The following is a 25,071-nucleotide window of genomic DNA, read 5'->3' on the forward strand; positions in this document are numbered from 1 at the left end:
GTAAAGTGCAGAGAAATTGTCTATTTCACCAGTTTTAACCTGTAAAAACAAATTGATTTTTGGAGAGAAAGAAATCAGGCTAAGGAAGAAAAGGTTAAAGAAGACCAAACTAATGCTGCTTTTCAGTTAGCCTGACTCACTGAATCATAGTCCACACATAGCCTTAAAAGGGTGGTAAATGTTTCCGGTTTCCCCAATCTGCTGTGGGTGCCCATTTATTTATTTTTTTTGTAATTAAATCTGAAGGTCTCAAAAACTCTGATTAAAGTGGAGATATGCCAAATTCTCTGGATCTGCATTTGTGTTAAGCACTGAATCGCTCTTCTCTATTTCCTGCCAAAGATGCTGACGCTGGTGATTTTAAGAGACGGGCGTTCTTTCTTATTGGCCAGAATTTAGTGAAACAAGTGCTGCCATGCTTGACATGCTTGTGAGTGAATAAACCCGCACTCAGTAGATTCGTGTAGCACATGTTTTTTTCTTTCAACGAACAGAGCTACTGTATATTGATGGGCTATTTTTTTTTTTTTTTACACATGAAGAGGGGCGAATGATTCAGATTTAAATAGCCCGGGTTACATGCAGACAAGTCCTGAGCTTCCATTTAGAAGCTTGTCGCTTGCAAAATCATGATTGCATTATGTATTTTATCTATGGTATTTAAGAAATTGTATTTATGGGGTTTTCTGGGGGCTGTTTGAAGAAAATGTGTAAGTGGCAAAAGTGACACACTGAAATACTATACACTTTTTACATAGCGGTTCCAGGTAGGTCAAGTAGGTCATCTTTATATTGATGCTGGATTATCTTTGCATAAGAGGCCAAATGTTTGGATGGAAAAGTTTGGTAGTACTGGTACACATAATTTGACTTTTGTTGACCTTGACATATTTCAAAACTGCCATTGACAGTGACCAGTGAAATCTAAATCACCTGGAAGAGGCTGCATAACAATGTTGGTCCAACATTCAATCCTAATGGGAAGACGACCATGTTGCAGTTACACAGATGATAAGCACAGACAGTAAACACAGTGCTTCCTGTCATGTTGAAATACTGAAGCATTTACAGCTTCAGTGGCCTCATGATGCATGGTGTGCACACAGCTGCCTGTGTGATTTTGATACAGCACTCCATAAATCATAAAACCATTACATTTTGTCTCATGTTGTGGTTTTATTGTTAAGTTGCAGAACTGCACCACTTTTAAACCATGTGTTTTACAGACTTAACTATTGCCTTCAGGGCCCGAAGTGATAAGGATTTTGTTTTTTGTTTTTTCAGGTCAATGCCAGTTTTTGTCAGAAAAAAATACAGATTGCGATTAATCACCGGATTATTTAAATAAAATAGGACGAATAAAATAGCATTTTTTTTTCTCCCGATGCATTTCAGTCGCAGTTTCACTAATCACTGGCAGGGCTTGGATGAATTCCCCACAAATAGCAGGAGTCAACAACATATATTTTGTCAAAAGCTTCCCTATTTTGTTCACAGCTCTGTGTGGCGCAATTAATCAAGTTATAAGGACAATAATCCTTGTCATCATATGTGTTTGTGTTATTAATAATTGAATGGATGTCATATTTCATAATGAACACTTAATTTATTTTACAATAAGAATGTTATTATTTTTTCTTAAAAAATTGCCAAGGTTATCCAGGTCAATTCTTTGCTTAACTTATATCATTGCTTACCTTATCATTGCCATTAAAATTCAGATTTGCTTTGTTTCGGATGACAGGTCAAAATAATGATCCCAACATGACATACTATTTAAGGATACAAGGTTATTGAATAGAATTATGTGGAATATATAATGGCACCAGTGTTACCTGAATACAATTACTGCAAATTATAAAAGTACATAAAGGTACACATTTAAAATAATTGTCAATTTAGTGGATAGTTTTTGGCCAGTGTTTTAAGGGCCAAAATCTGTCAATTTATTAATTGGTCGGACCCTAGTTGCCTTATGTTAGCTATACATAAAGTATTAACACACTGACATAAAGTACCAAACCGTTATGTTTTTTTTTTTTTTTTTTGATAAAGGACTTAAATATTATCAAATAAACAACTATATAGCATGGGTGCGGAGTAAAAATTTACGAGAATAGTTTTTATACTTCATCTCACTCTGCCATTACCTGGGTGAATGCGTCCTGATTACTGTGTCTGTGCCAATGATACCATTTTTAATTGAAACCGTAAAGTTCAGTGATCAAACACATTTCATCAGACTAACCTATTTTGAGCAAATGTATTTGAAGATCTGCTGCAATTATTGCATGTTCTGTCAACGATTTCATATTTGACATTTCAAATGCAACCATATAGCATGAGTATTGTTGCTCAATTATCTCACGAGTTCTTTTCTGATTGCTGATATATAATCTACTTTATGACATGAAGGTTTGTTGGAGTTAAATCCTTTTTAAGTTCCCTCGCTACATTGTGCACCTCAGAACAAAGGGAGTGCAACCTTTTGACAAAGCTTCCTAGCAACTCTCAAGTTGTGATTACTACTCAAGCTGTGCTGCTGTTGCGTATCTATGTAATGCACCACTTTGTTTTTCCTCTTCGCTTGTCCCCAAGATCACACTGCTCCCAGAATAGATGGATGGCTCATCCTTGTATTAGAGTGGGATTCAGTTATTCGGGCACAAAGAATAGACGTACAAATTTAGTTTGCTGAGAGGTGTGGTGTAATCGCTTTGTGACGACTACACAGGCAATAATAAAGTCAGTCTGATGGCTTGGGGCAAATGTAGTACATCCTTCTATGATTGGACCCGGCCAACTCCTTGCTTTAATGTAGCTTTAACTTCCGGCTTCGAAGGATCCTTGCTCTCTTTTATCTTGTCCTAAAACAGTTGTTTTCCTCCTGCCTGTTCTTATATATATATATATATATATATATATATATATATATAGTATTGATTCTTTGAACTGCTATTTAGCCGTATTTTGTTGATATGTTGAAAATAGCCATCGTTTTCTTTTCATATCTTGGGGGTAAACATGAAGGCATGTTCAGTCTGCTAAAGAGAGGATGTTGCTGTTGACAGACAATAGAAAAATAAGTACATAAACATGTAAAAACTGTAATATTTAATCTTTTTGCATAAATTTCTGATGTTATGACCTGCGGATGGTGCAGTGCGGCTTATCTATGACTTTTTTTGACTTTTGACTTTTTTTTTTTGCTCAATTTTTGCTGCTGTGGCTTATATGGCGGATGAGGTTTCAACTTGAACTTTGGAGATTTACAATTTCTTTATTTATTTTTTTTTTTTTGCCGGTCTGTCATTTTCAGTCCATCATGGATCTCCTCCCATCTTTGTTGGCCTGTCATTTTTGAGCGTTTACCTGAATTGTAATTGTCAGTTCGTTGACTATAATCAGCCAAATATTAATGACACTTTCGTCTTTGCTTAAAACTTGTTCATTATATTGTAACTGCAGCATTGTTATACTCCAGCACCCACAAGTTATCCCCTCATTTATTAACTTGCTGCCCAAGAGAATTCAACTTTAGACAACAATTGAAAATGGGGGAGAAAATCTAGCATTTTGTCAGGTGTTAGTTTGTTTTTAAAATATTTCTCTGCATTTGGCAGTTTGTCGGAAAAATAAGGGTCCGTCACTCCCATGACTGACGGACAGTCCATCGGTATACCTGGAACCAATGGACTGCCCTCCTCTGAAATATACACACACTGTCAATGTTTTCAGTGATTGGAGAGTTGGAGAAGTTTACCTTGCATTATAGGCTTCAAGTGCATTTTTGAAAGTTTTTAAATGGGAACTCTGGAAATGATTTGGATGATCTAACACTGTGAGGAAAAAAGCACTTAGTCAAACAAATATTTTGAGTCTGAACTTCTGTATGTAATTATGTGTTCAGAAGGCAGATAAACAGAATATGTGAACGTGTCTTTCGTTGAATCGCTAAGAGCAACTTTATCCTTTGGGTTGAGGTGTCTCGCTGTAAGTGAATCTGTCTGGATTAGATAATGAGGTATTTACTAATGCAAAGACCACAAAGATTCCCTACACCTTATTTCCTTTGGGGTTGGGGTGGGGGGTCTCCTGAAGGGACAGCTTGTCACCTTGCACCAGTAGAAATATACCTCAGCTGTCTCCCTTGGCGACAGTCAGTTGCCAGGGAGATGGCGCAGGGGTGATTACCTGACGCCCACCTTCAGTGTCAGCACAAAACACCAACTGAGTTCAGACGGATGGCAACTCTGTCGTCACATTTAAACACACATCCTTTTACACACATATTGTTTGACTTTTGTGACAGCTTGCCAGCTCAACCAAAAATAAACAGCCTTCACAAAAGCATAAATAATTCAATGAGCTGAGCATGAATAACTTACGTCTAAATAAAGAATCCTTTTTTTTTGTCTTTGTGGAATTCTTTATTATTATTGTTTTTTGTTTTTTTCAAACTTAGTAGTCCTGCTACATCATATTTTGCTACAGAAGAATACATTTCCTTGGTTCGTGTGAAGTTATTAGCATTTACAGAACAGATGAGAAGCCAAATGGTCTGAAAAATGGAAGAGATATACTGTACGCAACACTATTGATTGATTGATCAAATAAATTATATGTGGCATGTGAGTGAGAACGCCGGTCTCACAGCTGTTGCTAACACTCATAACACTTTCGATTGACATAGTGTTATTGAGTTCACATTGTTATTGCAGATTTAGTGTAGTAGTGATGTAGTTTGTTCCAAGATAAAGATTTTCTTAATTTAGAAATCTCATGCAGCATCTCTTGTGCAGTAATAGAACTTTACGAATTTCTTCAGGTTTATCAATATAATAAATAACGTTTCTAAAATCATGCTTTTTGGATTGACATAAATGTATTGAGTTCATATTTGGTTTGTTTTTGCAGATTTATTGTGATTAGTGATAGTAGTGTAGAATATTCCAAGATAAATGTTTTTCATTCCAATAATGAAAAACTATGATGAAAATATTATGAATTGTGTCAAATTCTTATCAAATACATTTTGCTGCATTACCCCATCCCCCACCCTCGCTCGCACCCTTGATGTGTCTGTTCCTTCCATCAATTTTCTAAAGGCACTTATCCTTATTAGGGTGGTAGGCTTGCAGGTGCCTATCCCAGCTGTCTTCAGGCAGTAGGTGTAGGACACCCTGAACATGGCACACAGAGACAAACAAGCACTCACACTTGCAAACATTCTAAGGGCAATCCGAGTGTCCAATTCACCCACCATGCATGTTTTCGGGATTGTGGGAGGAAACCAGAGTACCCGTAGAAAACCCATACGGGCACGGAGAGAACATGCAAACTCCACACAGCAAGGCCAGAGCTGCAATGCAGCCTAATGTGAATCCAATGTGAAGGTGTGTCTTTACATATAATGCACCTGGATTCTATCACTTCAGAGCACTTTGTTGTGAATTAGATGCTCAAGTGGATGTTTCTTCTCTCACTATATAGCCCCTTGATCTGTGCCTGAAATAACGTCACTGACTGTTTAATTTCTGGTGGCAACTGGATCAAACCACTGCATGAAGTCAGAAATCCAAACAATAAAAATCTAATGTCTGAACTCAAACTCAATACATTTAACATTGACAAAAGCAAGATTAATTGAACAAGTTTACCTGTGTGCATATTATACAGTACAGATGAATATGAAACACCACCTACAGATCAACACTGTGAAACATAGGTCGGGGAACTCAAATGATTGCCGAGTTCTAGCTGACCAAGAGACTAAGCCAGGTGAAGCTTAAGAGAACCAATTAAACCGATGAGTCAAGGTACTTGGGTATCCATTAAGAAATGTTTCAATAGTAAATAATTTAAAAATACAAACACAATAGCTACAACTGAGATAAAGTGCATTGAAATCATGAATGCATGTAAAATTGATAACCTAAACTAAAATTGCCAATTTACCTGCTTGCTGTTTCTCCCCATTCAGGCAATCTGGACTTTTTCATCGGAAATCAGAACAATTAGTATCCATAAACAACAGTGCTATGACACAAGCACCCAAGAAAACCCCTAAGGTACCAATTTTCTATGCATATTGAATCTATTCTTGCAATAATTTAGTGGTTGCAACTTTTTAGATACTGCACAAAGTGCACATGAAACTTAATACAAGGGTCTGCAATCCTTGCCTCACATCTGGTTCTTTCATTTTCATCCTGTGATTTTCAACTCTGAAAACATAAATAATGACTCCTAAATCGAGTACTTCATTAAGTTATAATTTCAGTATTTTGTTGATTGTGTAAATCCAATTGTAAATATGAAAATAATGGTTTTCTTGGAACATTTCAATCATACATTTTTAGATGTTTGATGTCAGTACCAGTTAAATGTTTGTTGTTTGTTTGAAAATAACACCAAACAACGTTAACATTTTTTCCTACATTGCAAATTAATGTTGCCATCTAAAGAAAACCAAAAGGGATCATCTACTAAAGTTAAACGTGATTCAAACCAAAATATGTCATACATTTTTAGCTATTCTTCAAAATTGGCACCTTTTGCCAAGTTGACATCTTTACCCACATTTCTCATTCAACTTTATGTGGATGTTGTTTTATTACATAGAATGACTTAAATTCAATGCAGTGCATTTCAAGACTTACATTTCTTGAGCTCTTAATATTCTTGCTCAGATTCTAATAGAGCTGAGTCAGTCTCACAATTTCCCAGAGCCAGTATCTGATGAAGTGAAGGACCTTTCCCTCGGTACAGTGGGCCCCCGTGTTACAGCGTCCCTAGCTTACGTTTATTATTGCCATCAAACTGCTTCCATTCAACGCATCACTACAATGCTGATCTGCTATTGGTCGGCGTCTCCTCACAGAGATGCTGTTCTGCTATTGGCCAGCCTCATAATAGTAAAGCTTTGTTCGATTGTGAGTGGTTACAAAACCGTATTTATAGTGCATTTTACTGCTTAATTCAAAGTTGAAGGGGTTAGCCATGGGTCTCAAGATTGCCAGTGATGTTAGAGAAGTAAGAAGGTGATTTATATGGAAACGAAGCTGGAGGTAATCAAGAAATACGAAGCTAACCTAGCCTACGCTACCCTTACTAGGGAATATGGGTAGTGCCACTCAAAGGTAAATTAATCCTTTCTGTACTTTTTTTTATTTATGATGTTTTCTGATTGTATACATATAGAGTATATATACTGTACGTAGCACTTACTATACAATTTTGGTACCAATTTTTAAAATGTATGTACAATCTAGATGTTTTTACCTGGGGTTCTAAACACATTACCTATTTAATATAGGTTTGGATTGTCCGCCATACGGTGAATTTGCCTTATGTGCCCAACCGGGGAACGGATTAATCTCGTAACACGTTGGCCCACTGTACTAACTTTGGAACATGCAGGACTGTCTCAGATTGTCAGAATATGACCAAGGTATAACACAAACTGAACGGGAGATGAATTTCGGTAGACGCTCGCTGTCAACTTTTCCATGGCACATCTCTGCCCCCTGCTGGCACGTATGGCGTATATTGTTTCAACAAATAGGTTCCGTGAGCTATTACAAGCGTTCTTTAGTACAAGCAGCAAAACCAAAAACGTCTTTGAATGCAGTTTTTCTTTAACACGTATGTTTTCCTTCTCAGCACCACAGTTACACCTTAAATCATATAGTCCTTAATTAAATTGGGCAGCTGCAGACTACACGACTCACATACAAAAGCAGGATGATAAAACAGATGGCCAATTTGCTTTGTATTCATGGGTGGCTGAAGAATAATTGTTTGGCCCTAATTTCATGATACAGAGGATTGAATTGACATACTATTTTTTTAATGTATGCAGTTTTCCTCAAAAATGTTCTGTACCTACCAGTTTTTATTGATTTTTTTTCTTTGAGAGACAGTCCACATGGCTGTTGAGTATTGAACACCATCACCATCAACACCTGGTAACACTACTTAATTTGATCCTATGGTGACCTGCCATTGTAGTAGTACAGTAGTAGTGTTTAATGTCATATATTTCTAATGCACATGCAAGATGTTGAAATGGCTGATGGAAACAACAGTAACTTTTTTTTCTTTGTTAAAACAGACACAAACTAATCTGCCACCCAAAAGATTTGCACACAAACCTATTAAACTATTATACGAGTATATCTTTACCAGAGAGCTTATTGCTGCAAGCTTAAACTTCTTGTTTTCTATTTCTAGCAATCAGCTGGCAAATTAAAGATCCGTGTGCTGAAGGATGAACCTGTAACAGGTAAGTCATCAGTCACCGCATGGCCTTCATTTGTGCTATTGTCTTTCAAATGCATATTCTTTCAAAAACCTAAATTCTTACATTTCCAGGCAATGAAACTATCCTAAGAAAACATGGAACATATTCACTCCACATTTGAGTGAACATATTTGACTAGCAACCCCATTCAAAGAGGTGGCCATTCAACACATGTATTTCTAATGTGTCATTCAACTTTTGTCGATGCCTTGGTCACCTTCTGCCATTGGCAGTCCGCTCATTTTTTTCCCCCAAGTCAAGCCAAAATAAAATCATCAGTCCGATGGCCCTTCACTGTATTTCACCCACACTTCTGTTTTCACATTTTCACCACCAGATTTGGGCATTTGACAAATATTTGCGAGTTTGTCATTTGTTGGCAAAACGGGTGTCCGTCACTTAAGGACCAATGAACAAATCGTCGATCCCAAGGAGTGAGTCAAATCGCATCCACATTCTGGCACACAGGACATTTCTCTTAATATTCTTTGCAGCTTGGAATTTATTATATGCCACATCTTTCCATGAACCATAACTCACACATACACTAGCTTGGACACACCATCTCGTTCAATATGTAGTCTTTATTTTCATGACTGCATTGTAGATTCTCACCGGAGACATCTGAACTATGAATGAACACATGGAATTCCCTACTAACAAACTAATTTGAACTAACTGAAAACATGTTTTATCTTGTAGTTTTGTCAAAATAGCTACACTTTTGTCTGATTACCGCTTTGCTCACTCTTTGGTATTCTGGCGATGAGTAGCTACCAGGAATGGTTTTCGCAAAATCTGTGTGCCTTATCAGGAATATTTAGTGGAATTTCTTACCTTATCAATTGGGCTGGGACCATCAGTCATGTTTTGGAGATGTCAGGTTAATTTACTATTAGCCAACTATAGAAAACCGAGTGGCTATTATCACTTTAAGCAATTTGATGTGAATTAATGTCCAAATTTTCAGCCTGTACTATAGTCACAACACATTTGCAACAGACATTGGACCAAGTCCAAGTTAAAAGCAATGTTTTACTCAGCTTGATCTACTAACTAGATAATGCCTTAATCTTTGTCATCACTGAACTTGTCACCCATGCACAAATTTGATTTACTGGCTTCCAACCTGAGTGGATGTCACCTACTGTGCACCACTTTGTGTAGACATTGATTCTATTCATATCTAAAACATAAATGACACAAAAATCTTTTACATTGCTTTTTACTTCATGTTTGTTTCCACTTGCACCATGAATGTGTTGAGCAAATTGTGTATGCATATGCATTTCACCTAATGAAATTACGACAATGGACTGCATGCACATCGAACAATGGCCTTCTGCAATCATGCATTCCCTATGAGAATCAAGTTGGTCTAATAAAAAAAGTAAATTCTTGCATATTTACTGACAAACTGTATTTACTAATAACACAACACACTTGATGATGCGGTATAGTATGTTGATGCAGGCAGGTGTTATGTTACATGTCAGATTAGGCCTCTTTGAATGCTTAGCAAGCCTTCAACTCAACTTTAAAAGGATGCTTGGGTGTATTTGCAAATTTGTTTTTACATGCATTTAATTGTTGTATTTATTGTTGTTCATATGTATTTGTCGTACTACTATGTGCTTTCAAACCTGTTTGCCTGTCCAAAATATATACTCTACATTGGTAGCACCATGTTTTCTATTATCAAGTCAAAGTGTCATGTCATGTACACGGTATAGAAACAAGTTTCTTCAGACAATACAGAATACAGTACAGATACCTAAAATGATGTGCAATACATATGATGTGCCTACAATAGTGCAACATAAATAGTGCAAAAATTCTAAAATAAAGTGGATGGTCTTGGCATAGTCATAGCTGTATGAGATGTTTGAGTGATATTATTAAGGTGTATTGTGCACCAGGAGTCTGATGGCGGAGGGGGAAGAGTTTCTGGGTCTACTAGTTCTGCGTCTACTAGTTCTGCATTTTACACTTCTGTACCTCCGGCCTGACAGGAACAGAGGGAACAGTCTGTTTTGGGGATGGGTGGAGTCCTGGACGATGGAGACAGCTCTCCTGTGGACTCTGAGCTGATACAGTAGATGCTCTATTTCCAATTGAAAATAAACATTTAAGAAGCAAACAACAAAAGTTTCTTCAACAGATAATATTGTTCATCTCACTTTTTTTGACGTTTTGCTATCATGGCTTTTCTAAACTAAATACAAGTGTATGTCAGCATCATACATTTGCCTCTTCCTCTATTTTTAATAGTACTACTGGTTTTGGATATATATATTTATTCATAGTTGTAAGGGGTCACATTAATTTATGAAAATTTGTACCTTTCTAATACTATGGGAAAAATGCATTAGAAAAACTCACACCTTGATGTGTGCCCATGTATGTTCTAAAGAAGTTGTAATTTATAAATCATCAAATTATTTTATGATCCTTTTGTTGTCTGTTTGCCAAATACACGCAAATGTTTAATGACATTTACTACATCAATTCCTGTTCCTGTTTCCCTAGCGCCGCCTCATCTCCCTCTATGTGAATCATGTTGCTGTCCCCAGACACCCACAAGGCAAAGCAGGATGCGGGGACCACTTTGTGGACAAGCCCACATCAGGAAAGACCAAGAGGTATAAAGAAATCCAAAATATATGTGACAGGTTGTAAGTAATTTTTTGCTAATTATTACATATTTAACAAAACTTACATGATAGAATACTGATGGAGCATCTTGCATTGCCATGCACTTCTTCGTGCATGTCAGCAAATGTTACACAAAAAAAAAAAAATCTTAGTTTTGCAAGCAATGCGAAGACCAGCTCTGCAACTTACAAAATAGAAAAAAACAGTTAACAAGCTCGTCATCTCAAGCTGCTGTCAGCCGCAAATCAGGCTAGTACTCGAGATCAACTAACTCAGTCCTCTGCAGGCTTCCTCGTGCCTAATAATAAATTGTACAAATGGTAAAAATCTTACTTTTAAGAAGACGCGGTTAACAAGTGTGTTGCCCCAAGATGCCGTCACCTGCAACTCAAGTGAGTTTCCGAAAACGACTTAGTCCTCCTTTGCAGTATTCCTCGCACAGTGAAAGTAACAATATGCAATCATTCTTATTTGACAAACAATGCAAAGATGAGCCCTGCAACTTTTGAGATGAAGTGACCTGTAGCCATGCTTGCTCCAAATAGCTTGCTCATCGCTTCACTCAAATGAATTGGAACGCGTCGTCCTGCTACTGCTCAGAGTTAGGGTTAGGTAAAATCACCCTGAAGACATCCCCATTTAATGTGTTTTATAAAGATTGTTTTTTTTAACAATAATGAAAAATCATTGAAAATTTCCATTTGTTTCATGCAACTTAAGGAAAAATGCTATTTTGTGATACAACCAGATGACACTAATTGACTTTACATTTACAGTATAGCATGATTTTACCTGTGCAGCCCACTTGAGGATAGATTTTCTTCCATGCAGCCCTTGTGCCGAAATGAGTTAGACACCCCTGCCTCAAGACCTTTCCATAAAGACCCCAACATAGTCATTATTATTTTATAAATTAAAAACACAATTTGTCTGAAAAATGTGCCTCCCTGATGATCAATAAAATAGCTTCCAGCATTTTATTTTGAAAAGGCCAAAAATAACCCATGACCCCTTGTTTGCAAAACAAATGTTGGTGTCAGACAACACTCCCAGTTATATCCTCTCACAGCCGTTATGGTAGTTTAAAAAGAAAAGGGAGAAAATAGCACCACTGTTCAAATAGATCCTTATGCTGAAATTGTTTTACACATAAATACATACTGTATAGAGCGTGTCTGACTCTCAGAACCCTATTTCCTTTTTGTATTATTTTTTTAATACTACGAGAACACTGTTGCAACGTTCCATCTTATGATCTCGTTTTCTTCTAGTTGTCTATTCGCTCCCATTCCTATATCAGATGTCCCTTCTTCAAATAAATGTTTTCTCCTGTTTTAACCTTTTTTTTCCTTACTTGTGCCCCCCATGCGAAATTGGATTTTGTCCCTCGTTCATGTCCCTTGGTGTTTTTTCTTTTTTGTTTCACTCTTATTATAACTTCACTTTTATTCTAGTGAGATTGTGTTTGCACTTCTAACAGTTTAGCTTATAGCTCAGTCAACTGACCTTTATCTATTTTTAATCTCAGTTTTTGCATAATAGGCACATAAATATAAAAGACATGATGAGACAATGGCACCAGATTTAGTAGGAAAGTTTTTTTTTTCAAATGTAACTTTTGAGAACCCACTACTGTGTTGCAGAAAAATGCTGCCCTGTAACTTGACTTACCCACAGTGAGATTGAATGTAACATGGTGCTTTGCTAAATGCAATTGCGATTGTTGTTGAAACTGAATTGCAAACTTATGGGCTGTCTAGCTATAGCCCTTTGGGTTGGGCATAATTGCAAACAATATAGTCACCAGGAAGAAGATATAGGTCAATGCTGGAAATGAACTGATTCGCATTGGTATTCGCAATGCAAATTCTGGACTTTGTGCCACATGTAAGCACATGGACTCACGAAATTGAAAATCAAGCATCTGCTGGTAGTCCCGAATTATTTTTATTTGCTGATTTATGATTTTAATTTTCTTTTTTCAGTTACAGAGTTACAGGTTTCATACTTTTATGAGGAAAAAGCAGCTAAACACATGGTAAAAACAAGCCTTCATATGCAGGGTGGCAAAGAAGATATGGTCCGGCAACCCAAGTGTAACCCGTGTGCTGCAGCATAGACCATCGGAGTATTAACCCCTGGGGGAAATTTTGACCCAACGCAGGCTTTTTGATGTTTTAGATGTTGGATATCAATGGAAAAGCATACAAAAAAAATATAATATAATATAATATAATATAATATAATATAATATAATATAATATAATATAATATAATATAATATAATATTGCATGGATTGTCAAAACATGATGGCTTTCAATATGCCTTTTTGCTATCCCTTCTAAATGCTTGCAAATGGGAAGTTCAAAGATACACCTTATAGGTGTCAAATTTAGCCCATGTTGAGCTCATTTACTCCCATTCAAAAGTGGACATTTTGTACATTTTGGACATATTGAAACCCAATGTTTTATCATGCATTTCCCCCAGGTTTTGCATTAATCCTTTCCATGGCAACTCATGAACGGGACATCATAGAAATTTTTGTGTTGACAACCAAGAACCATCAGGGAGCGATAGCGGCCAGCTATTGATGAATATGAGGCAAATAATGCAAGTCTTTCAATGACTTCGATGACTGGCTTAGCTCCCACAATTCAAAAGTCTAAATAAGTCTTAATACTCTAAATTTTACATAATACATATTCATTAATATATAAATATACATTGTAGTTACTTTTTATATGATCACATTCCTACACACACACACACACACACACACACACACACACACATATGGATCGCATTATGAGCTGCAGAAAATAGAAGCTACAGTAATGGCTGGGGTTGTCAGTCAAACCTCAATAAAAGACAATAAGAAATTTAGGAAAAAAATATTTGTGGAAACTAATACCTGAAGTATGGGTAAAAAATACGTCTTGATTATGTTATAAGTGAACTCGGGACAGGACGACATGTGCACTGTCTATACTGTATTATTATGACTTCGCCAGCTCTGTCTCACTGGCTATAAAACTAGGAAAGTTGGGGGCAGGAGTAGATTCTCCACAGGGACGTACTGTGTAACTCATGTAACAACGCACCCGGCACACAATGTTTTCAACACACAGGCAGGAGGCAGAAACAGAGAAGCAAAAACCGTTGGGAATGTCTTACCTAAATTTCTTTTAGAATAAAATGGTATTTCAAGTGTAAACTCTCCATTGTAATCAACTTTGATCATGTACAGATTTGACTATAAATCAACATCTGGGCCACTCCTAATATGATCGCAGCTGCGCGAGACTTCAAAAGAAAGGGTTTCACTATGTTATGCTATCCAGATTGCTAAAGCACCTTCCACACGGATGATGGTTTAATTACGAGCCGTAACAACTTGCTTTGCTGAATTGCCTAACGTGATGGCAGCCGTCTTCCCAATGTTCACCTCGTCCTTCTGAATGTAGCGAACGGTGGATTCGTTCACTCCCAAATGGCGGGCTACGGCTGCAGCCCGGGGTCGCTGAAGTGATATATTTCTCTTATAATATAAATACGTAATGAAAAAAATCTGCAAAGTCGTGAATCCGTGTAATGGAAAAAAATCTGTGGTGTAGGAAATCCGCCTAGTGGAAAAAAAAAAAAAAACGTGATGAGGCGAATCCGCGATAGTGGAACTGCGAAATAGCGAGGGTTCACTGTATTGCTTCTTTGCCCCATCCAAAATTATTTGCCTGGGGTAACCGGCTTGTTGTCGTTACCACTGCCTAACAGCCCCCACTCCTCATTATTTGTTGACCACACTTGAGAGAGACACACACACGCGTGCACACACACCTACACACACAAATGCGCACAAACTCACACACACACGCAGTATGCTGAACAGCGAACACTGTGTAGTATTCCAGACTCATTCAGGCAAAAAAGGAACTAATTTCCTCTAGCAAAGCACAGGAGAGTGTAGTGATATGCTGCTTGTTGCCTGATAGTATGCCTGGTCCTGGGAGAGTGGCTGTAATTTATCCCCAGGCATTAAGAGGCGAAATAAGGGCCAGCTTCATGGCACCATTAGAAGGCAATGTACAATTGTATAGTCCAGTGTTTTAATTATTTTTGCAACACACACATACACATGCATGTACACACACATGGTTGTGTATATTTTGGCCCTATCCTACTAAGGGGAGAACATTGGCAAGTGCCATTGAAGGTAGCGGCCCTATCTAGTTAGGGTTAGACCAAAGTCACAAATGTTGACATTATGGTAGCCAGACATTCACCTGTGTTGCTCTTGTTGCAAGGTTAATTTTGTTCATAAGTCAAAAGCAATGCGTTGATCCGAGTCTTCCTCTTATTCTTCTATCGCTCCTTTGTTTACCAGGAGATTGCCTCCTTGTAGATTGTGAAAAAAAAGAAAAGAAAAAACTGTTCCCTCTCTACTTCACACCTCATTTTTTGCAACATCAGTGTTTTGTGGGTGTGTGTGTTATTTATGTATTTATTTTTTCAAAAATATGTTTCAGAGCAGTTTTGGTAAGTTTAACAATTCTGCCTGGCAAAGGTGTTATGCACCAGAATATGTAATATGAACTATATTGTTGTTCAAGTGGGTCTACTTGTGTCTCCTTGATTGCTTGTTTGTAATTAAACCTGGTATGACCCCGAATGTCACCCTCATTAAGTGAATGCCAGAGAAACAGATGAAGCGTCTCCATCAGTTGTCCATTTTCTTGCATGTTTGCATTGGTCTTGTCCTTGCCTCAGGGCTCTGTCATTACAGTGGCTGGTGTTAGAAACTTTGCTTAATAAAAGTAGATTTTGAATAGAAATGATGACTTCAAAATGCACTCTCACGACAAATAACCGTACCTCCTTTTTCTAGTTCACATACAGCCCACTTGACTCAGTTACAGTATTGAACATCTGTCAGTTTCTATGTGTTTACAAAGGAAAACCTATTCGGCTTCACGACAAGTCACTGCAGATGGTTTAGACCAACCCAAATAACGTTTTCTGAAAATAAAAGTAATACATCATATGTGGGGCGGATGTTTTCTTTGTGTATTTTGTTGGCAATCCTTCATTTAAGCTAATTTTACATGGTTGCCGTCTAATCGACAGATACTGTTTAAAGTATTTAAAAATGTTAAAAACGCTCAATTTTTACATTGTAGTTGTTCGTAAAAATGGAGCCTAAACAGTGGAGTTGGCAAAAATCCACCTGAAATGTCCAATTGTCTTTCTACTCAAGTCCCAAGTCTCAAATCTTTTAGTTTTCGACAGTAAGAAATCATGGAGACCCTGAATGCAGTCAGTCACAATGACCTCCATTTCCTCACCCTGCAAAATATCGAACTATACTGGCGGAGGATTTCAACCAGGGCAATCTGGAATTAAACAGGGTAAATTTTTTCTTCGTGAACCCACTCACCAAACAATGCCAGTTTGCTTTCCTGCCACTGCTGAGGTAGGCTTGAGCAAGGCTTTGAATTCCTTATTTAGAGAACCTCTTAATTTGCATCCCCTTCTCTGGCCAATTTTCCTTTGTGGCTTCCTGTCGAATCCTGATTGTTGCATACATCTTGTTTTTTCAACTCTGTGCTTGTAGCAAATTGAAAAGCAAATTGAAATGTACAGGATTTTTCTTAGGAATGCATTTACAGTCCCAGTGTCATGCTAAACATGCATGCCAGACCACAATAAACATTGTGCAGTCTCTTCATGGATTGCTGGAGTTCACCTAAGGGGGGCAGTAATGCTCCGTATCATTATTCTCTTTGAGGTGTTCCTCTCTGCTCTGATGAGATGAAACAATAATTATTACTCCTGCTAACACCTTAAATGACGGATTGTATTTATAAATAATGCCTCGAAATAATATTTGCATGAAAAACATTTTATCACTTTCACACTTTTGTTTAAACTGTAACAAAGCTGTTTGACACAAATGATATTTTTAACGTCAAAATACAGTATGTTATCCATAAATGTTGAAATTTAGTGCTTTGCAAAAATATATGTACATCAGTTGAGCATTTCTTCATGAAGTTGTCTAATATTAAACCAAATCTGTTATTGGTGTGCTGTTGCCTCTGATGTTTAATTTCTGACTTTTCAGTAAAGTCCACTAAGCCATCTCAAATTTAGGTCTCACAATATGAAATTAGTTTTTATTATCTCTACAGAGGGACCACATAGGGCCGCGTTTTAAATAAGCGAAAAATATTTGCATATTTCCTTTTTTAATCAAAGTACAGAAAATCGCTCAATCAATCAATCGAAACTCACTCAGAAATGTTAATATAATACTATGGTTTGTCCTGCATTTGATTAAAAATCCCTAAATTGGCTTACGCTCACCTGCCGTGCAGTGCAGTATAGGCCAGAAAAATTCATCTCTAATGTGACACCTGCCAATCTTCACAGGTGCACTATTCATCATAGCAGCTACAGGTGCAATTAAGCTGCAATACACGTTTGTAATGCCACTAAGAGTTGAATACATGTAAGTGTTTTTGGAGGACACACAGTTTAATTCATGTGCATGACAAATAAACTGTCAATAGTTGTTGCGAGAAAAGGGATGTTTGTTTACTTTTGAGATGTGTGTGTTGGCAAATTATTTGTATTGCGGTTTAGGTTGAAACGTCTGATCGCATCTCTGAGCAAATGAGGCAGAAAGAGTTTTGATTAAATACAATGATCACAAAATGAGCTTCCTATTTTATTGATAGAGCTTTGTGATACTTGAGATTGTGGTTTGAGTTATACAAATAAATCCTGGTACCAGTATTGCCAATACCCTAGGTTCCTAATACATTATGATCCATGCATAACCTAACCAACAAGGGTCGTGGGCATGCTGGTACCTATCCCAGCTGACTTTTGGGCATCAGACAAACACAAACACATCTAAGGGCATTTTTTGGTGTCCAATATACTTACCATGCATGTTTTGGAAAATGTGGGAGGAAACTAGGGGCAGCAGCCTGAGCAGGGAAGCCCAGAGACTTACCTCTCTGCGGCCATTTTGTCCAGCTCCTCCAGAAGGATCCCCAGGCTTTCCAGGACAGCTGAGAGACATAATCTCTCTAGCGTGTCCTGGGCTGCCCCCGGGGCCTCCTCCCAGTGGGACATGCCCGGAACACTTCAGGGAGGTGTCTTGGAGGTATTCTAACCAGACGCCCAAGCCACCTCAACTGGTTCCTCTCAACGCAGAGGAACAGCGGGTCTTCACGCAGCCCCTCCCTGATGACAGAGGTTCTCACCTTATCTCGAAGGAAGAGCCCGGACCGCCTGCGGAGGAAACTCACTTCGGCCGCTTGTATCCGAGATCTCGTTCTTTCGGCCGAAATGAGGGCTGACAGGTTGTTGGATAAAAAAGATAGCTAAATGGAACTGGCAGACTGTGACAATCATATCAAAATAAAACAGAAGGTGGTTTTAAGACAACCCTGAAACAGAACAGAAGTCTAGAATTGAAAAAAAAAAGTATGATGTAGAGTAGGGCTGCACAATTAATTGAAATTTAATCGCAATCACAATATTGACTGCCACGATTAATTAAGCAAATCTTAGCGATATTAGCATTTAAAAAGTTAAGCACATTTTTTAATACAAGTTGAATCAAGCACTTTTGCATCCTACCACCAGGGGGGATGTTTCCCATATGGTTGCATGACAAAAGTCTCTGCTTGATTCCTAATATAAACAGTGCTAGCTGTCAATTGAGACCCATTTTGAAAAATCCGATTGGGATAAAATAGGAATAACTCCGGTTTGAAATGACAGAAAATGACATTTTGACAGCTAATTGATTACAATGTAAATAATGTGCTTGGTTCTAAGCAGGCTTATATTTTTCATTGGTTTGCACTCAGCAAGTAAGTTAACTGTTGCCCTGTGTGCCAAGTTTTGCCATGTCTTTGGGGGTGAATTTGTTTTCATGATTATTTATTTATTTCAATGTATTATTATGATGTATAAATGTCAAGCCTTGAAGCATTGTTTATATCCTACTTCTTTGAAAAAAAGGGCAATATATAGTTGACCAAACATGACAAATAATTGTGATTAATAATCATATTATTGACCAAATCTATTGTGAATTTTATTTTGGCCATAATCAAGCAGCCGTAATGTGTAGTACAGTTTTGCAAATATGTATTGTTAACTGCTACGTCAGGCAGGTCACATAGTGTATGTAAGTTGTACTTCTCATTTGAGTTGCTTTGTTATATCGGGATGGATGCCCACCTCAGTTTGAAGAGCACACCTCCTTCCCCCTATTCAATCACGCTCAGCTGTGTACATTGGCAGGATGCAAAGGCTAGGGGATTAAACATGCAGCTGACGCATGCATCGCTCACTCCTCTGCTAATCCTGTCATTTGTGCTGGAAAGAATGCAAGAGAAGAGGACAGACATTAAGGGACAGGGTGACAAATAGAATATTACTAGAGTATTATTAGAATATAACATAAGCATTCAGTACTAAGATGCCCCCGTTTCCTATCAACTTGATTATTTTGTAAAGCTCACACAAACACAATGTAAACATTGAATTTTTTAGTTTAGTGGGACGCCACCTTGTGACATCTGATATCAGTTGTGATTGACATTGGTAATAAGCCGTGCTCTTTCCTCTTGAATTAGAACCTTCTTCATTTGAATCGCTGATCTACACCTTTCCACTAACCTTCTGCACCTTACCAACATTCTTTATGTATTGAATTAAATTTTAATATTTCAGAGAAAAAATAATGTTGACATACAGATTGATGTAAGACTTTCTAATCCACCTTTTGTTTGAGGATATTCCACAGATACTGATAAGGGTGAAATATGCTTGGCCTGTCTTTTATGGTTCTATTTTTTTTATAGCAAGGCAGTGGATCTTTTTGGTGGTGTTGCTTCATTATGTTAAAATACATTCATTCCCCCAACAATGACACATCTAGATCCATGCTTTGACATGCTGCCCCCCCACCACCCCCCTTCTCGCCTATCCAAGGTCAGAAGTAATGCTGGTGTTGCTGTGATGTTTTGCAAAGGCAAACACTTGATAGCTGAGCATGTGCACACATCAATCATGTTTACTTCAACGAGAATCTGCCTAAATCTGTTGTGATCACGTTATTCTCACCAAGTCTTTTATTTATTGAGATGTTATATAAAATGTTGAAACGATGAATTCATTACATGTTTTTCCTGCACAAATTGGCAATTATAGCTGCATAGCCTTAATGAATTTCATTAACCATCCCATCCATATTTCCTCTTTCAATGTATAATTACTCAGCTACTTAAAAGCAGTAAAGTATGCATACTAATAGCTTTTGTGATTTGTTTGTCATAAAACATAATTTTTGGATCAGTTCAAATTCCATCCATGTTTTACAGCATACGTTTCAACCTCCAGTAATTGAGGGCCGTTATCCTGCATGTTTTCAAAGTTTGTCTCTCAAACAAACCCGATTCAAATGATTGGGATAATTATCAAGCTCCTGCACAACCTGCTGATGAGCTAGTTATTTGAATCAGGCATGTTAGAGAGAGAAACATTAAAAAAAAATGCAGGATGATGGCCATCCAGGACTAGAGTTTAACACCTGTGTTTTACAATATTGTTATAAAAGTATATTCGTGAATATTTGCATAAGTCACATTTTGGAGTGTTGTCTAATTCAGTGCCTCTCCCTTGTTTTTTTCATTTGCAGTTTATTGGGAATTATGGACAAAAAGCAAGAGCAGAAATTATCTCAAAAGAACACAATGAGGAAGTTAAAAAGGATTTTTCCAATTCTCTTCTTGGTGGAGAGTATGATGAGGAGGAGTCAGCTCGATCTTTCCAGGAGGCTCTCAGAGAGTGGAGAAACCAAAAGTGTGATGTTTCTGTAGAACCAGTAACACACACACACAACACAACGCAAACAGGTGAGAAAAAATGCAACTATCAGAACTTCTCGAGTTGTGGTAAAGTCGATGAAGATTAATTACAAAATAAATAATAATAATGATAAAATGACCACAACATTTTCTTCTAAAAATTATGTTATCAACGTTACTATTTTGTAGCGATGCACCGATATAAATAAATATTAAAAATTGGTACCAAAATAGAAGTAGTAGTAAGTGTTACGTATATATAATATACATGTATATATTCAGAAAACATCATAAATAAAAAATATAGAAAATATATATTTACCTTTGAGTGGCGTTTCTTAGGCCCATATTCCCTAGTAAGGGTAGCCTAGGCTAGCCTAGCTTCGTATTTCTTGAGTATCTACAGCTTCGTTTCCACATAAATCATCTTCTTACTTCTCTCTTTAACATCACTAGCAAACTTGGGACCCATGGCCAACTGGGAATTTTTTGCCCCCGTTACCTTACCGTGGTAGGGTTTTTTTGTTGTGTCCATATGATTCTGGCAGCTAAGCAATCTGGGCTTTTATGGCCCTGGCAGGCTCACCCTCAGCAAACGAGTCATAGGTAGGGGACCAGCCTAAGCATTGCCCTTGGATCCTAATGAAATATAACAAATTCACATCTTCTTTTACCTTGACCGGAAATGGGTCACCGGGGACCACCTCCAACCTGGTGGACGAGAAGGTAGCCTTTGGGCGGGGGGACGGTTCCTGACTATTGTTTGTGCCTATGCACCAAAGAGAGTACCCATCCTTTTTTAAGTCCTTGGAGGGTGTGCTGGAGAGCGCTTCCTCTGGGGACTCACTTGTCCTACTGGGGGACTTCAATGCTCATGTGGGCAAAGACAGAGACCTAGAGAGGTGTGATTGGGAGGAGCCCTGAACTGAACCCGACCGGTGCTTTGTTATTGGACAGTTGTGCTCGACACAGATTTTCCATAATAACACCATGTTTAAACATAAAGGTGTCCATATGTGCACTTAGCATCAGGACACCCTAGGCGCGCAGTTCCATGTTCGACATTGTGGTTGTATCATCAGATTTGCCCCCCCCCCCCCAAAAAAAAAAAAAGTCTATCAGGGGTGCTGGAGAGGATGCTCCATCAAGAGGTTGAACCTCAGATTCAGGAGGAGAAGTGGGCTTTTCGTCTTGGCTGTGGAATAGTGGACCAGCTCTGCACTCTCGACAGGGTGCATGGGAGCTCGCCCAACTGGTCTACATGTGTTTTGTGTACTTGGAAAAAGCGTTCAAGCATGTCCCTCAGCGATTTCTATGGGGTGTGCATTGGGAATACAGGGTACCGAAACACCCGACTAAGGCTGTTCAGTCTCTGTACCACCGATGTCAGAGTTTGGTCCGCATTGCCGAGTGTGAAGCAGCTGGGATGAAAATCAGCATCTCCAAATCAGCCTAACAAGTGACCCTCCCCTCCTTCTCCTGTGTGCTTGTGTGGAATACAGACCGACACTCTCTGCTTTTTGCATCATGAACACATACTTTTAAGGACATATAGTTTCGTTTTTGATTGTCTTCTGGCCAAAAATCCAAAATGCATTTTTTTTTTTTTGTGCAAATTAATGGTAGCCGAAAATTTGGTTCATCCTTTACTATAGTTTTTAATCGTACTACTCTGACACATGCTATTATAAAAATAAATGATGTGTAGTAAAAGACAGGTGAGACGATGCAGAGCTATTTTGTCTCATTGGAATGGCTTTAAAGAGTTTAACATATTTTGGGTGATTTTCTTTTTCACATTTCACATTTCACAACCATTACACCTTACAGGTTTTTTTAATAGCTTTGTGATTTTCAAAAAACAATGGATAACAGCATGAGTTTCATGAGCTAACAACGAAATGGTAACTCCCTTTCCCCATCTACTGTATTCTGAAAGAATGGCAAAACATCCACAGCAGTCGTATCCTGCTCATACACATGCGGCAACCCCCACTCTCTTTCTCCTGTGCCCCAAGTCCCGGGTGTTCCTGCAACCCCTTTCCTTGCCTCGACTACGCTGATGTGTTCAGGCCTTGCAGAAAGTGCTTACCGCTGCAGTAAGAAAAATAATCCATGGCGGTTGCATATTGCGATAATGAGAGAAGTGGCTGTACTCCACTTCGCAGCACTCATTCCCCACAGCCATGCGAATGTGTATGTGTACAAACTGCCTTCCGTCTCATATTGGGTCCGCGTGTGCAGTCGACCATATGTCTGCATTTTATATATTCGCTATTAGGGGTGTTATTGTAGATTCTGTGTCTATGTGCTGTTTTTTTGTCCCCCCCCCCCAAAAAAAAAAAAAAAAAAAAAATAAACTTGGACAGACTCCTTTTACCCTCTCCGCTCTACTCTGCAAATTACTGCCAGCCCCTTCAGCCCTAATTATTTTTGTCAAGCCTCTGGCACACAGGTCCACTTTAAAGCTGCCACTGTGGGCTTCTAAAGTGTTGAGAGCAATCATAACGTTTTTCTTTCTTTCCTCGATCTTAGGTTGTTTTTTTTTCCATGTGGTTGTAATGTTCCTGTTGTATTGCATACATCTTTTTATTAGTCTGTGCGGGCCTTACTACTGCCTGCTTATTTTTTTTTCACTTATTGTAGGTCGTAATGAAAAGGTGTTTTCTTATTGAGAAGTTGTTGTTGTCATCTTACTTTTGTGTGACTCGTTCTGAACATTGTTTTATTCTATTTTATCTTTGTTTATTCTACCCTGGTATCAGTGTCAGGTGTAGCAGCCCAAGCTGACTTTCCACTGGAGAGACGCTATGAAGTTGGAAGAGAAAGATGGGGAGACAGCAAAGTACCCATCAAGGTGGAATTCCCTGAAAGTAGTCTTTCCTATATGGACAGGTTGCTTCTCAAGAGGCACCGCAGGTACATATTCATTCACATGCAACTTTTGAGTTTAAAATTTCATTTATTTTTCATTATGTTTTATTACATTTTAAAACAAATGAGAAACTGTGAAAAAACAAATCGCTGGTAGTGTACGATTTTACGTATAATTGTCTAAGGAAATATTCAGTTATACACTCAGTTATGGGCTACTGTAAACCTGTAAAATGCCTGAACAGTAATGGAGTCAAAGACTTAGAATTAGCAAATTATGACAGTGATCAAGCAAACTGCAACTGTACAAGAATATATAGCTAATGGATTCCATTTTTTCAAAGCCCACCTATATGCTTTTTATAGGCTCCACAACATGTTCAAGGAAAAGACGACCTGTGATTATCCGGCATCAACAACGACTTCTGACATATGAATGTGATTTATGCTGTATAACAAAATGTGCTCGTCTGTTGCAACATATATTTAAAATATTCCAACAGTTTCAACATTTGTGCCTTTATTTTATATTCCTAACTAGTTCACAGTGTTCACAGCGTCTCCTTAAAAATAAGTTCATACCTGAAACCACTTATCACATTGTATCACATCTTTCGACAAGTCCATTTGGTGTGTTCTGACTTTGAGGCTGCCGTTTCGCTATTACTGTTGCACTCTTGAATGCGCAATTGAAGTTTTATATTAAGACTCTCTTTTGTCATCGCCTCCACTTTTCAGCACATGCTGCTGGTTCACAAAGCATTCTCTCAGCACACATCCTGCCTGCTGTTGACATTCTGAGCACTTGGCTACAGCAGGTCACATAATTACAACCTTTTATTTAAGCGGCACCTCTCGGACTTAGTAGCCCACTGGAGACTTAGCCAGAGGGGATGAGAGGTAGAGTGCACTTTTAGGGCCCACTGACCGCCTGAGCAGGACCGCTTTAAGTCCCCTGTTGCAGCCGCCTTTAAGTGAGGAACAGAGCAGGGAGCCAATCTAAGTGCAATAAGCCTGCAGCCATGATGGCGGCAGAGCTTAATGAAGAGACAGAGGGACTGGCTGGCTGGCACAAAGAAAGAGTGAGAGGCTGAATTTTAACAAGTTTCTGAGAGTGGTGTGAGCTGTTTTATAGAACTCACTAAGGGGAGAGGTGTATTAGAGTCGTAAACATCACCAGTCCTGTGACTAGGGGGGTTGTCAGGCTGATTACCCGAATTCTCTGGGTGTGGTGAGCGAGTGCCTCCTTCCATCAATGCCAAAGTCAAAACTATCTGTGATCAAGTCATTCAACCCCTTAAGAAAATCTGTACGGCAAAGGTTTCCAACTGCACCTTTTCCACCCA

At 38.3% G+C, this 25,071-nt stretch overlaps 1 protein-coding gene across 4 annotated transcripts in view; it reads left to right on the top strand.

The window, feature by feature from the left end:
- Nucleotides 1-24,223, top strand: part of zbbx (zinc finger, B-box domain containing) — a 43,305-nt gene extending 19,082 nt beyond the window's left edge. For all 4 annotated transcript variants that reach the window (XM_088428459.1, XM_088428458.1, XM_088428457.1 and 1 more), the window contains 6 exons: nucleotides 5,984-6,071; nucleotides 8,236-8,287; nucleotides 10,835-10,947; nucleotides 20,683-20,899; nucleotides 23,617-23,770; nucleotides 24,092-24,223. In XM_088428459.1, coding sequence (XP_088284585.1) covers nucleotides 5,984-6,071; nucleotides 8,236-8,287; nucleotides 10,835-10,947; nucleotides 20,683-20,899; nucleotides 23,617-23,770; nucleotides 24,092-24,161 — 694 coding nt within the window. In that variant the 3' untranslated portion in view covers nucleotides 24,162-24,223. The remainder of the gene's footprint in view (nucleotides 1-5,983; nucleotides 6,072-8,235; nucleotides 8,288-10,834; nucleotides 10,948-20,682; nucleotides 20,900-23,616; nucleotides 23,771-24,091) is intronic.
- The last annotated feature ends 848 nt before the right edge of the window (nucleotides 24,224-25,071 follow it).

This window comes from Hippichthys cyanospilos, chromosome 11 (genome assembly GCF_059441005.1).
Source record: "Hippichthys cyanospilos isolate Australia breed blue-spotted pipefish chromosome 11, RoL_Hcya_1.0, whole genome shotgun sequence".
NCBI lineage: Eukaryota > Metazoa > Chordata > Actinopteri > Syngnathiformes > Syngnathidae > Hippichthys > Hippichthys cyanospilos.